At 33.7% G+C, this 16169-nt stretch overlaps 1 protein-coding gene across 2 annotated transcripts in view; it reads right to left on the minus strand.

Annotated features, from left to right (window-relative positions):
• Window positions 1-16169, minus strand: part of LOC118196297 (uncharacterized) — a 252746-nt gene that overhangs the window by 23717 nt on the left and 212860 nt on the right. For both annotated transcript variants that reach the window (XM_085810002.1, XM_085810003.1), the window contains exons 5-6: window positions 1797-1932; window positions 212-285 (exon numbers count right to left, since the gene is read on the minus strand). In XM_085810002.1, coding sequence (XP_085666128.1) covers window positions 212-285; window positions 1797-1932 — 210 coding nt within the window. The remainder of the gene's footprint in view (window positions 1-211; window positions 286-1796; window positions 1933-16169) is intronic.

The raw sequence follows: 16169 nt of genomic DNA on the forward strand, positions 1-16169 counted from the left end.
CTGGACATTCTCAAAACGGAAAACTGCTTATGCTAAGATATATTTTTCGAATTCTACTGTATTTTAATTTAATCAAAAATTTTACAGGCTCGAATGTATTTGATTTTTATAAAAGTAAATATTAAATATTAGTATCTGTGCACTATTCAAACCTGAACATGGTTATAACCGTTAGTACACTTTTCAGAATTATAGAAATTTAAAAACTTACCAAAAATCCTGATGTATTATCCAGGAGACAGCGAAAACGCACTGTGAAATTCCTTTCCAATAAGTGAGAATTTTCTAGAAAAAAAAACCACAGAAAAAAAAAAAAAAAAAGACGGATTAATAAAACTCCCACGGAAAAAAAATAATAATTTCTTGTGAAGTAAAACTCCCTCTATGCCTGGATTAATTCATTATCATTTCTTCTGATAATTTATTTATAATTGACTGAAACTATAGCTACATTTTTTATTAAACCTTTACAAAATACTCGGAACGCAAACTGTATCCTTGTTCTATACTGGTGCTCAAAATTAAGAGAATTCTCACATTTGGTCGATTATTTTCATAACTGAGGGAAAGACTGCACAATTCCCCGCTGTTCGAAGTTTTTTTGGTATGGGCATAGCTTGAGGCAATACCAAAAAAAAAAAAAAAAAAAAAAAAAAAATGGGTACGAAAGTTGTAGTACCTACGCACTGTTGTGCTTAAGGCATATCGACTCAGGAGGATCTAAAGCAGACAGTACATGACGGAAGAGAAAAGGAGGTTAATTATGGGGTACATCCGTATAGCTCCTGGCAGCCTGACTGAAAATGAATCGGTCTGTGAATAACTGTACCACTCAGCCCCATTCCTGCAGCAACATTGTTTTCAGGTCAAAGAGGGTTCTGAGAGGGTTAAAGCGAGCTGCAATTATCGTTCCTAAAGCTTTCCAGAGTAGTTCTACAGCGTGTAGATTTGGAGATCTGGCTGGTCAATTCATCTAGTTAATAATGTAACAAACAAGTGTGTGCATTTAGATAATTGTAATCTTGAAAACGAACCCCAGTGCCCATCGTAAGGTCGGTGAAAATGGTCACGAAAATTCGTCCCCTTTAACGGTCTTCCGTTGACTTATCATGTAAGAGTTAAAAATAAAAAAAAAAAAAAAAAGCTTTTGTCTTAGGCATGTCGAGAGAGTAAGACGCATCGCACAACGGAAAAGCTGCGGTCGTTTCCCTTCTGTAATAATGCTGTAATGTTACTTTTCAATTAATCATGAAAGACTATGTTAAGTTTTTAAATAAATCTAAAAAAGGAAAACCGGTCTTAATTTTGCCCTCCCGAAAGCTCGGTGACGTTACAATAGTTTCATTTACCAGAAAATAATTCATCAGAATGAATCCATTATGAATCTGATGACTTAAATGATGAAAGATTTTTCAACTGCAAGAGCTGATTTATAGAATTTTCCTTCGGGTTAGTGATGACTGTCATAAAAAACAATGCCTTTTAATGGGAAGTAGAAATACTTGGCTGGTTATTTGAGCTCTGTTTTTCATAGAATCCCTTTAAGGCACTTGAAAATCACACTAAAGAAGTTAATATGATAATTTGCAATATTACAACTATTTTTGAGTAGATACAAAATACTCGGAATTTTATAGTGATTAAATAACCAAAGTTTTTTAAATGCTTAATATCTGAAATGCCATTTGACCCATAATTTCTGAATCAAAAAAAAATTATGGTTTTGTAGTCTAGAATATTGAAATTAAATATCACAGCAGCTCAAACGCTATCTTACATTTTATAAATAAACTTACCTGCAGCCAAAGCCTGCTGCAAATTTAAGTCCGTCCTTTCAGCAGGTAGGTGTGAATTCCACATAAGGTGGCGTTGCAATTCTTCTCTGTCCTCGGAATGGACCAACTCGTAGACACTCTGATGACATATGTCACTCTAAAAAATAAATTTCAATGTAAAAAATGCTGAAATTATCCTTTAAACGTAAATTTATACAAATAAATTTCACAAAGAAAGTCGTTAAAACAAAACATCGTATCAATTTGGAAAATAAATTCCAGCTATAAAACATGCATTTGGTCAAAATTTATGTAAAATCAACTATACTATACTTTATTTGACAAGGATGTATAGACTTTTTTAGAAAATCTTTTCTTTTTTTCCCTCATAAGTAGTAGCTCAAATGCGAGGAATTTTTGCCTTGCAATATACGAAGTAAATGTAGTCATTTTTTTTAATGTCTTTTTGTATACTATCTTCCCTCTTTTTGCCCTTCCTTCGTATATTATTCTTGAGTATAAACTACACATTTATTTCTTGAATGTGAAGTGTGATATATTTTTAAGTACATATTTTTGGTTGAAACTGAAAAGGATAAACTAAATTTCCCTCACTTGCATTGCCATAAGTATGTTACTTGCTGTCAGAAAAAAAGGGCGACTCAGTTATTCGGATTTTTTGATTAACCGGATAACTTCTAGTTCCAGTTATTACTATATTAATTGCGCAGGTTTCATTTACACTTATTAACTCCATTTTTAGTTGTAATTACTAAATTTTTAATGATTTCGTTGCGTATTGAATTAACGAATTTGAGACGATTTAATATCAAATATTAAAACAAAACTGAGATATGCGTTAAATATTTCTCGCGGGAAGCACTTAACAGAAGGATCAAGAAGTAAAAATAGTAAGACTAAAGGACTTGGTTCCCAGATTGCTCTCATTTTGCAACAACAGTGCAACATATGGGCTCTTCCAACAATGTATTACTTTTTTAATTTATGAAAATAAGACTTATTATACTAAAAATTTTAATGGTTTATCCATATATATTCATGATCGAATCTTCTGACATAATGCAATTTTTAGCGTGTTTGGAGAATGCAGATTGGCACATGACTTCTTGATCCTCAACCTATAATAAAAAACAATATTGCTAACAAAAAGTCTAGCAGAAGTCATATTAATTTTCAGTCTATCTTTTGCGTGTGCATCTGGTTGCGTGAGATTTAAAAAAAAAAGGTTTAATCAAAATTAAAACGGACTGACATGTTGTAAATGAAACCTGTTTTACAGTCACTAATTCATCGTGAAATAATCAGAAAACATATCCTTAGACTAGCACGTGGAGGAATGAAGCTTGAACGACTGGAGTATTTAAAGGTTTCATTTTGCTAGCAGAAACGTATAAATGTTAATGTAAGTCGTTTCAGAGCATCTAACATTATTGCCATGAATTAAAATAAAACTATAGCTGGAGTTCATTAAATAGTTATTGGTCAGCCAGCAAACGTACGACCTTTTAGTATGCGAATAAAAACATTACGAAACTTGTAATTAATGTGAATAATCGACGCTAGAAAATTATCATGCCGGGAGAACCACAGAATATTTCATTAAGGAGTATTCACACTTCATAATGTAGCATAAGCTAATTCTTTCATTCAAGACAGAAGACTTAAATTAATTACTGTTTGTATTCACGTGCAGAAAATGTCTCGCATATTTCTCATAAAATATCAAAATATAGAGATTTAGTCAATGTTTACCAACGAGATTTTAAGAAGACTATACATAAAAATAGATACACACACACACACACACACATAAATATATATAAATAATTATATTAACACATGTTACCATGAAAGATCGAAATTGGAGAATGTCGACTTTTACCGGAGAATATCAACATTCACCAAATACGTCGGTGAAAGACCGAATATTTCACTACATTCTTGTATATTCGGACCCTCACCGGTGTATGTCGACAATCACAGATATGCTCTGGTGAAAGTCGAAAAGAGAGGTCATAAAGTGTCATAATAGTTTAAGTTGTGTCAATAAATAAGATTTGAATCACATAATTTAGTAAGTTTTTTATTACTGTTATTTTATTTTCTCATTTAGAACGTGCTGTATAATTAAGTAAGTTTTTAACTTCTATTATTTTCCTTTCTCATTTTGAATGTATTGTGCGTTTTAGGTTCTCATGTTCTTAAGTTCTTATTTCAAGTCTCAAGTGCGTTTATTCGCGACTGAATTACGGAGAAGAAAATATAATATTGTTATATGTTCAACATTCACCATGTCGACATTGACCGGTGTAAGTCAGAAATAAGAGTATTTGGAAAATATTTCGGACATACACCAAGAGACTATGTGAATGTTGACATTCACCGGTGAAAGTCGACATTCTCCAGATTTCGGTGTTTCACCGTAACATATGTACTGATACTTAATAATTATACTACACAATAATACTTATACACAAAAATGTATGTATATTTATAGCTATATGATCAAGTGTTATATTTATGTGTAAATAGACAAAGAGAGAGAGATGAATGAGGCTTCTATACATTATCATATACATTATCATGAAAAACAAGCAGAATGGCCAAAGCATTCGACTCAGCATGTAATGAAATATTAATCACTTTGTTCATAGCATGTACATGTACATGCATTTAAATGTGCTTTGGATGCAAATTATTTAACCAGACTTTAAATAGTTATTTTTATGGAAGTCGATGTTTTGCAATCTTGCAGACACTGAGAATGAGAAAAAAATTGGCAGTTTGTTGTATAATCAACGGTGATAGGTCTCTTATTACTTAAAAGTCCTATTTATTCTGCATGAAATATACGGAAGGAAAACAATATATGAATTATCTTCTTTTACAGTAGAATACTTCGCTCCCATCACAGAATATCATATTGTTCCACATGCTAGTTATCTCTCTATTGCAGACATAGTTACACAGAAAGAAGGAATTGCCCAGATATCGGAATAGTATTTATATTAAAAACGAAACTGTGGCTTAATAGTATTGATATTCTTCGCCGTTATATCACAAGCAAGACTGCTATAAAAGGAAAAATAATTAATTCGTGAAGCCGAAAGGTCGGAGCTATTTGATATCCGTGCCCATTAGAGGACTACTCTCTCGACTGAGGATGAATGCATTGAAGACATCTTAAGAAAAACTTCAGGGAATGTTTTATGAGAGCTATCAGCACTATGCAGTTGCAGTAACTTTGAATATAATTTAAACTGGCGTTGCAAAGAAACCAAACATTACTTTTGCCATGAATTTTATAGTAAAGGTCTTTTTTAAATCTTTCATTAGATACATCTCGGTATTTCTGCTTAAAGAATTTTTTGTTCTTCACGGACGTCGAAATTTTGTGTATGGGACTGCTACACTGACTACCAATAAGTATTTGGACCCCTATGCAAATGACGATATCTGCGGTCCTAAGGTACGTCACGGACTCCGCCGGTATATATCGTGTAGGAAACAGCATCGGCTTTAGTCGCATGCAAGATGCCTCGCAGTTCGGAGCTCTCTGATTTCGAGAAAGGTATAATTATCGGGTATCACAAATGTAGCCGATACTTAAGGGACATATCTAGCGATCTGAAGTACCCAAAATCGACAGTGGCCTATGTGATTAAGAAGTGGAAGGTGAGCGGTGATTATCGGAATGTGCCCCGAGTCGGCAGACCAACGAAACTGGGAGATAGAGAGACCGACGAGTGCTGTCCTGAGAAATTCGGAAGAACCTCACCCAACCGATGGCCCTTATCCGCGAGGAGTTTCAACAGGTATCCGGTGGTCGTGCTGATGCCCATAAGCCTTTGATTGAAGCACATCGAAATTGGACCGTAGATCAGTGGAAACGGGTTCTTTGGAGTGACGAATCAAGGTTCACCCTTTACCATTCGGATGGCAGGGTCTGGGTCTGGCGTCTACTTGGAGAACGTCTCCTGCCAGAATGTATTGTGCCAACAGTTAAGTTCGGCGGAGGTGGAATTATGGTCTGGGGGTGTTTCTCCTGGTATGGGCTGGGACCCTTGGTCCCCATTCATGGTAAGCTCAACTCCGATGCCTACTGCACTATTTTGGATGAATGAACTAATGTGCTTCCTACGTTGTGGCAGTTTTACGGTTGGACCCCTGTTACTTTCAGGACGACAATGCCAGTTGGCATATTTCGACGTTAACCAAGGCTTGGTATGGTGCCAATGGAGTTCATCGAATGGAGTGGCCTGCCTAGAATCCAGACCTGAACCCTATCGAGAACCTCTGGGACGAGTTGCATCGCCGAATTCAGGGGTGCACTACCCGTGCAAAATCGGTGAAGGAACTTCTATGTCTTCTCCAAGCCGAGTGGAAGAAAATACCACTAGCCAAGGTTCTTTAATATACTAAGGTTAGGCCAGGAACGGAAAAAGCGTGCCATTGGTTGCTGGTAGTGACGTCACCCGGGAGACAGGACGCATCGGCCGACGCGTCTGCTACATGATTTTGGTAATGGAAAAAATGTAAACTAAAGCAAAATGATCATTTTATATGTGGTAGATACACCGGAAATACCGGGTATATACTTTCCGATTAAGTATTTTGTTAAAGAAAATGTTTATTTTATGCATAGAATTCGTACGAATGCTGAAAATAATTATAAACATTAAATTCTTTTCGTAAAGGGAAGCCTTAGAAAATGAAAAACGATATTTAAGTTAACTAAGGGAAATAAATATTGTAAAACAAGGTATTTTTCAATATTTTTTCGTAGTATTGTTTGCACTAAATAAATTTTGTTGAACAGAACACATGATGGCATAACTGCTAAGACCATGGTAAAAACATAATAAAAAAGTATTGTTCTATTTATTTTCATTGCTCATGCACTTTTTTTTAATACAAATGAACTTTGACATTCCATGAGAAAGATATGATCGTGATTTTCAGTTTAATTTACATATCTCAAGCAAAAATATATATAAAAAGATTTGACTTAACAAATTCATATTTAAATACCATAAAATTGTACAAATTTCTTAATATCCGTCATTATACTTTTAAATAGTATACTTATCACATTCTTTTTAAAGTGAAAAGTCACTTCATACTGATTCACTTCAGATTTTAGCAGAAGTGCATATTTTTTCAGTATAATCTAAAAGTACTCTTATAACCCCTTACACTCCCAAGATTTCTATATAACATTTATCCTGACGTGATTATTTGCTATAGTAAATAATCTTCGATATCGGCATCCTATTCTTCCTTCCATACATTAAAAATGGAACAATTAAAATACATTTTCTTAGACATATACGCATAATAATAATAATAATAAACTTGCCATACATCTTAGTTTCAGCCCACCAGCAGCTGAGCGGTAAAGTCGCTGAACACTGGTAGTTCGGTCCGAATCCCGCGAACGGGCTGGCTGCATGGGCGTTTTCGTGGTTTTCCTCATGTGTAATGTGTATACGAGCCAGTTTACCTGAGAAAGTCCTCCAAGAAGGCATCACACCTATTACGCAGATAGCCCTAGTGTGCTTTGCCATAATTAAATACACCACCACATCTTAGTTTCAATTCAGCCTGTACACAAATTAAATATTTTTAATTACTAATGTATTTTTATCAGGTTGTTTCTTAAAATACTTTTGTTATACTCAAAATATGTGTTCAATATTAAATTATTTTTCTTTCTCTTATAATTAAAAACAAGTTATATGGAATCAAAATTAAAACATATGCAGCAGTTAAATAACACTGAAGAGTATCTACTTACTCTTTCGCTATTTGTATTCTAGCATTATACACAGATTTGTTTTCCTTCAGAGTCAGCTATGTGTAAGTTCACTTAGTTATATCAATTAAATTACATCAGACATATGCATCAGTTAAACAACATTGAAGGAAATACGTTGCTCGCTCATCGATGTTTGCATCATAGTGTGGTCGAGAAATTGTTCTTTCTTCTGAAGCATGTATCAGTTTACTTAGTTCTCAATGCTTAACCCAGACATTGCTTCAATACATAGAATTACTTTTGGGATGTAAAGAAAGTAACCAAAACATGTGAATTAACTTGGATAAGCGAATTTATCAACTAATCATTCAGGTAGTCACTATTGGTAAACACGACACTGAGATTAAATATCTCGCTATAAGTCTCCTTCATAAAAGGAAAATTATGATAAAATGAATAGCACATATTCTGGCATTTTCGATGTTGAAATTATCTGCTCTTTTGCAGCGAATAGTCCATAACTTACGATCACTTGGAAAACGATGGTATGTGATGCCTTGACTTTTAGTTTTCCTTCTATAATTCTGACACAACGCTATAACACAACTTGCCATTTCCGACTAGGTATAAAAGCAAATTAACAACACAAATCAAATGTATCCCAGATCAAATGCAACGAATGTAAACAAACGCCGAGAACTAACGACTGTCACCCACATGACGTCATGCGCAGGTGGCATAATTTTCTCCCTGCACTACGCATCGCTCTTGGGCTTCCCCTGACCACTAGCTGTCATACAAAGACTTGTGGAAAGTACGCCCCGGAGGGTCCACGCTGTAATTACCTCTCGTGGAGGCTCTACCAACTATTGATTTTGAATAAAGTTAGTTTTTCTTTTCTATCACAGGTGTCCAAATACTTATTGGTAGTCAGTGTATAAGATGTAATTGTATATATATATATATATATATATATATATATATAATTCAATAGCTTTATAAAGAAACTAAAGGAAATTATCTCCTAGGAGATTCGAAGGGAAATTTAGAATTGTCACTCTGTTACCCGGCTCAGTAAGCTCAGTTTATCATTCTTATACGTTTGTAAATTGTGCAATTTTTTTGCTTTAAAAGTGATTGAATTACTTTGTTCTTATGTTATGGTTAAGATTTTTATGCCTTTAGATAATCTGCATGCAATAGTTGTAAAATTTTTAACAGTTTAAAAGTATAAGTTAAGTAACGATACCGCTATTTATCTACATTTGAAACACTTAGTAGAATAGTGAATTAAGCCAGTTAGGGCACCAGTTTCAGTGTCTTTTGAATGTGACTAGTGTGACCAAAAGTTATTTTTCAGTTTTGTGCACTGACAATTTTATCAACCTGCCCGCTGGGCGAATTTTTTAGTTTGCGTAGGAACTCTAATTCTAATTGTAAAAATCGATTTTTGAAACAGTTTTTAACTCTATTTGGTTCTTTAGATTTTGCTCTATTTTACAATTTTTTAACGAAGTTTGAGTTTCTACGTACTTTTGCTTTACCGCGAAGTGAGAACTGAATTGAGTGAATTATGAAATATAGGTCTAATGAAATTCTAGGAAATAATTTTAAATGAAATACAGCAAAAAATGTGTATAATTTGACTGGCCGTACAAGGAAATTATATGGTTATTTAGAGATAATTTTTTTCCAAAGTTTCCATAAAATTTTGAAAATATTTATTTCTTACATGAGCTAATTTATGTATTTAATTTAAATCATTACAACTTAAAGAGAAAGAGAATTCTGTGCTAGTTTTTCGAAGTAATATTTGACAAATTAGAAACGTCGAAACCGCCCAAACGGAATATTCGCTAGCGACTCTGACTACCATACTAAGAGTCCCGGGATTCGTATCCCGGAGAATAAATAAATGTTTGTAAATGCATAGTGTATCTGGCCCACCAGCGGCCGAGCGGTAAAGTCGCTGAACACTGGTAGTTCGGTCCGAGGTTCGAATTCCGAGAACGGGCTGGATGCATGGGCGTTTTCCTGGTTTTCCCCACGTGTAACGTGTATACGAGCCAGTTTCCCTTAGAAAGTCCTCCACGAAGGCATCCCTCCCCTTAGACAGATAGCCCTCGAAGCTTTACCATAATCACACACACAACGCACGCATAGTGTTTCTGCGGAATGGGAGCACTCTAAATATATAACGAGCCGAAAGTCCTCTCGTGTGGATTGGTGATAAGGGAAGAGGGGTGGAAAACCCTCAGACTCCACCCTCTGAGTGCTCTTCCTAAAAATTGCAGTGGAAGTGGGCAAAATCGTAGTGCCATCTATATGGTACCCAAGGGTCTTGCCAACGACAGGCACAGTCTTGCCTTCTTGCAACGATGAATTTCGTGGGCTTGCTGAAATATCAGACAAGTGAGATTAGTCGCGACAACAACAAGGGAAACATTGATGAGGTAAGGGAGACCTTAGGCATATATGAAGTATTAGATAATAGTACATAAGTAGACGAATAAAGGAGGTGAATATATTGTACACATGTACAGATGAAAAAGGGGAAAGAAATAAACTGAATGAACATTAGAATGGTTCATATAAAAATTCTATTTTGAAAAGTCAATAATTTCAGAACATATACTGGATTATCGTTTATCGGAACATATAGTAGAAGAGAGACTCATAAGTTGAAAAGTTGACTAGAAAAGTGGTTTTAGGCTACGGACAATAAGTAGGTTCTGGTAAACACAATATTGAAAAATAAGCAGAATTGGGAAAGTATATAATTTCAGGAAATCCCTGCCGTCGAATCCTTGAAAGTGGAATCTTTAATTCCCTTTGGGTAGTAATAATATAGTTATATTTCATTATCAGCAATTTATGTCATATAATCTGAGCCCACCATCAGCCGAGCGGTAAAGTCGCTGAACACTGGTAGCTGGGTTCGAATCCCGCAAACGGGCCGTCTAAATGGGCGTTTTTGTGGTTTTCCCTATGTGTAACTTGTGTATATGAGGAAATTATATGGTTATTTAGAGATAATTAGAAATTATATTATATGGTTATTAGAGATAATTAGAAAGTCCTCCAGGAAGGCACGCCTTCCCCTTAGGCAGATAGCCCCTGAGTGCTTTGCCGTAATCGAATAAACCAAAGCAATCTGTCATAAGCCTAAATAAAACATTTGTTTTAAGAGAATACCGCAAGTGTATTTTAATTCTTTTTACTTGGGTAGATGAAATTTTGAGCAATCCCAAGAATTTTAAACAAGCCGAAGGCAGTTAGAACAACCGGCTTAAAGTCATAGGACCTCGTTTAATTCCCTCGCTTTAGATGCTATTAAATGCAATTTGTATTCAGCAGATTTAATGAACCTTTTCGGTGTATGGAACATGCAACAGAAAATGTGCCGCTTGTTTACATTATATTTATACCCTATACTTTCAGATTTTCAGTTGTAGGGTTTTAAAATTGATACTCTAATGATAAAAGTAAAGTAATCCTTTTCCATAAAATGATACAATATGAAAATATTCTTCAGAAATAAATATTAGATATTGTAATAAAAAAGACTTACTGTGTACATAATCACTCATTAAGAAATATAAATCTGTTCGAACAACATAAATAAAACATAAATGTTAACATAACATTTTACATATTATTTTAACATAAATGTTAAAAGTGTAAACATGTAATATAATTTAATTGCTTAGTTGCATTTCAATCCATGTGTACATACATAGACAAAGAAGATGGAAAGCACAAAATCCGAATTATTAAAGGATTAGAGCTTGTTATCATTTTCATCAGGTTACTATTTGAGCAGAAATACGTAAGGAATCAATCACTGCTTTGTAATGCTGGTTTTATTTTAAATATTTTCTCCGAAAGAGAATTTTGTTACATGCAGCCTTAGAATATTTAATTAGATTTTACATGATGTTACTATTACATAACATCTTGTATGATTTATAGTATTTGCTGTTTAATAAACTTAAACCTCACTATTTTCCCCAATACTTCCATTTATTAAAAATAGTTTTCAACTAAATTTCCGAATCGCTTCTCATTCAATGACACAAAAACATTTCTTTCATTTCTATAAACAGAAAAGTAATTTTTATAATTTATTTCTTCTTTGTTTGACTGAAAAATGCAGAGTACACGAGAGCTGTCAACTGAAGTATGTTTTCATAGAGAATTTTGTAAAGAAAACTGGCATTATTTGCGTTAAACATGGGAAAGTTTTAGTAGCAAATAATTAGTAGTTTTCAGCAGTAGATAGTTATCTACAAGGACAAAAATTACTTTTTATTAGCAGATAAATGGAAGCCGTTTTATCTTATGATCCGAGTATAATTTTAATTTCTTCAAACCATTAATATTTAACAATTTAACTACTAAAACTTAACTATTAACATCTTGTTGTTGACTAGAAGTTTTAATTAGAGTAATTATATTGATAAGAGTAATTACAAACATTAGAAGTACGCTGCGTTATATATGAGTTTCAAAGTTATAATTCTTGATCACTGTATAGGTTTTAATGGTAACTTTTCTTGAATAACTTAACTTCTTTTAAAAACTGATTATTAAGCTCTTTAAAAAACTTTGTTATTTGACGGCTATTCAAAATTACTTCATGTTCTTAAATTGTTTAATGATGTTATATTTTCTGCTTTTAAAACTGAAGATTTAATACATAAACAAAAATTTAAATGTGTTGACAATATGTAGCATTTATTGATAAGGGTACTGATAAATTCATAATTTCACAACTACTATATATTTTGCACATAACAGAACTGGAAAAATGTTTTTTCAAAAGGTGATAGAAATATATAATATTATTTACTTTCATTTGACGCTATTCCATTTGAATGAGGTTAAAAAAACTTCCATCACGATCTCAAGTCGTATTAGATTGAAAACGGTATCGCATTTCTAGGGCTTTTATCTACACTGGTTTGAGCGGAGTGAAGGAACAAGTACGAAAATCCCTCATTCGATAGCTTTGCACGCGCAAGGAGCTTTCTTCATTAATTTAAAATACGATCTAAACTTCCTCTGGATCTTTTCCAACAAGAGCTAGTGGTTTTTTGAACTATATTTTGTGAGTACTTTCTTCTGAGTATATAAACGTAACGCACGAAGGAATTAAATTGCAGCTTTTTAAACGATTTCAAATTGCGAATGAAGGATATGTTAGGAATATTTTATAATTTAAACTTTTCATTCCGTTAATAATTTCAATACTGAGCTTTGAGATTGCTTTCCTTTTTAAAATTCATTTCAGATTCATTAGATGCAATTTATACCAGTTTAAGTAAAAACAAGTTAAATTCATTTTGAAAGGCTACTGTTTTGGACAAGGTGCGCATAAATTTCCCCTTTTTTAGATAAAAAAAATTAACTGCACGGAACGATCTAAAATAATTCTCGCTGATTTTTTATTAACGTTTTAGGAAACTACCAATCTTTTTCTTTGTCTACCTTTTTTTAATGATTTTATATTTTTAGTGACAATTTTACAAAATGAAAACCTCCTAAATGATATTTTTTTAAACATTTACTTTAATCTCTTTTAAATCTAACATGGATATTCTTACGATACTATCGAACTATACCCACCAGCGGGCAAACGGTAAAGTAGCTTAACATCGGTAGTTCGGTCTGGGTTTCGAATCTCGACGAACGGGCTGGCTGCATGGGCGTTTTGTGGTTTTCCCTGTGTATAACGTATATACGAGCCAGTTTCTCGTAGAAGTCCTCCACGAAGGCATCCTTCCCCTTAGGCAAATAGCCCCCGAGTGCTTTGCTATAATTGAATACACCAAAGAAGACTATAGAATTATATCTCATTTATAGCAATAATAGGAACCTTCATCATAATATAGTATTTTCTTGTGATATGCTGAAAAATAATTACAAAGCATATCTTTATAACTCTAAAAACTATCTCAAATACGTAGCCCCTTTAATAAGCCTTTAATTTATAACCGCAAGATTTTTAGTTGCCTCATAGGATTTACAAGCTTATACATGCTGCTAAAATATACGGGAATATTAAAAGACTAAAATAAGCGAAATTTAAAAAAAATATTCTAATGGCATATGTCGTCAAGGGGAAAACTCCATAAATTTATTCATAACACCTACATTTTAATTTGGAATAGTGCCGCCGATACGTTGGTTGAATCTGACCATGAAGTGCAGAGAAAAGTTTACATTTTAATTTGACTGTTTGTTTTTTAAACTTGTAATTAATAAAATTAATTGATTTTTAACTTATCACATGCATCTGATAGTTAACGAAATGTGTACCACGCAATTATAACTGACCAATTTGAGTAAGCTGGAAACTCGAAGTAAAATCTGCATACTAAATAACTTCCAAATTTATTCAATTCCTAAACAAAATCATAGTTGGAATAAAACTTGCAAGGAATTTCTCTCTCTTTACCCCGTGCATTTGAGATGTAGTAGGAAGCACGTCCAACTAGCAGTCGGAAATTTCGGAGTTCGAATCCCAGCAAGGGCAACGTACATTCTTCATATTTCCTGCTTTCGAAAAATTTTAAATATCTGTAAAGTGGTGCTCGAAGTAAAAAGTGGTGGAAGATAATTCGTTACCACCAGGAGTGGCGAGTGTGTTCCTTTCTTTCCAATCGCCCTGAAGTGTGGGAGAATGTAAGGTACTTTTTCCCTCCTTACCACGTGCCTATGAATTGCAAGTGGAAGCCCGTCCTGCTAGCAATCGAGAGGTCTGAGTTTCGTATGACAGTGAAGGCACTTGCAGACTTTACACGGCTTCTGCTCCGAAATATAATGCTTAATTATCTCTACATGTTTCATAATATAAAACATACCTATGTGTGAGTTTTATTTTGAAGATACCGCAAAAGGATATCTATTCTCTACACTGCCGTCAATAACTAACGTAATAAAAGACCTTTATATCTTATGGGCAATAGGTTAAAAATGTTTTTAATTTTATTTCCCAATAGCTTCTCATTCAATGACACAAAAGCATTTCAATGACACAAAAGCATTTCAATTACACAAAAGCATTTCAATGACACAAAAGCATTTCTTTCATTTCTCTAAACAGAAAAGTAACTTATATATCTTATTTCTTCGTTGTGTGATTAAAATAGACAGAGCGCAAGAGGGCTATCAGCTGAAGGACGGATGTCTTCGTGTAGAAGTTTCTAAAAGAAACTAGCATTTGCGTTACACACGGTAAAAACCACGGAACCACCAAAGTAACAAGCTTACTCTCCGGGATTCCAACCGGGTAGAAATTATTCATAACATTTAACAGTTTTATCTAATCTGCCATTTGTGGTCATAGGACTTGTTTCTGTAGAGTTCTCTGAAAAGTGGGAAGCATGACGTTGTTTCAAATAAGATTTGTTTTCATCACATATACCCCGGTCAAGAAAGAAATGAAAGAAGAGATAATTCATTAGAGAAAACTCCCTTAATAGAAAGCTTTTTTTTAAAAACTGTGAGAAGAAAATAAAAATAAAAATTGGGGAGAATGGAAAAAGTAAAAATTGAAATGATGAAATACGAGGTTGATTGCAGAGTTTGGGGGAGGATGCTGCTTCCAGTCAGCAGTAATATTAGAACAATAGTAATCAAGGCAAATTTTACCAGCCATCTGCCCTGCCAAGCGAAAACTATGTTTAATTAAAATAAGAACTTAACTGCTCAAAATAGTTTCAGAAAATATAAAGTGGTTAGAGGGTTGAGGAAAGTTACACGTAATTATGGTAAACCATGTGACTGGTTAAACTCACGTGGGTCATGTAATGATAAGTAATGAGACGATAAATCTATGATTGCTTTCATTTTCTGAATAAAATTTCAGAAAAAAATGCATTAAAAGCTTCTGAATTAAATGATGGATCATATCCACATAGCGCTATTCCTCATTTTGAGCAGCTTTCATTTACATTTTAAAGTTTCAAATTTCTGGAAACCTTACTCCAATAGGTGAAGGCAATAATACACAATTATTTTTTTCCCAGCGTTACGCGTTACGAAGGAGTTATACGAAGGAGTCTTTTAACCTAAATCTAATAGAAACAACACCACCATACAGAAGTCTTCAACAGAATTAAGCAAACGAATAATGGGGTAAATTAACCTAAATTGCTTAATGTGTTAAAAAGTAGTGTCCACGAAAGTCTATTGCATTGGTTAAACACCATTATCAACGCTATAAGCAGGGCGTGGGTAATATTATAACAAAAGTGGCAAAGTGTTAAGAATGTGGGCTAACGTACTATATAGCAGGTGTTTGAAAAACTCGAATCTCTTTACACGTTTCTTGAAAATTGCAAACTATCTTTCAATACTTCTTAGTTGATTCGACCAATGTAAGTCTTTGTTATCCAAGTACCAAATAGTATATTGGAATATGAAAGAATGACTTGACGGAATATAAAAAATATATGAAAGGATGACTTGAATATAAAAATCTGATGTGCACACCACCTTGTACTGTCTATTAAATCATACACATTTTTTGCTGTACTTCATTTAAACTTATTTCTTCGAATTATTCTAACTTAATTAACAGATTACTCAAGGCAAAATGACATAAAAAT

This window comes from Stegodyphus dumicola, chromosome X2 (genome assembly GCF_044657685.1).
Source record: "Stegodyphus dumicola isolate Sdum_Otavi_A_Nest chromosome X2, ASM4465768v1".
NCBI classification, from domain to species: domain Eukaryota; kingdom Metazoa; phylum Arthropoda; class Arachnida; order Araneae; family Eresidae; genus Stegodyphus; species Stegodyphus dumicola.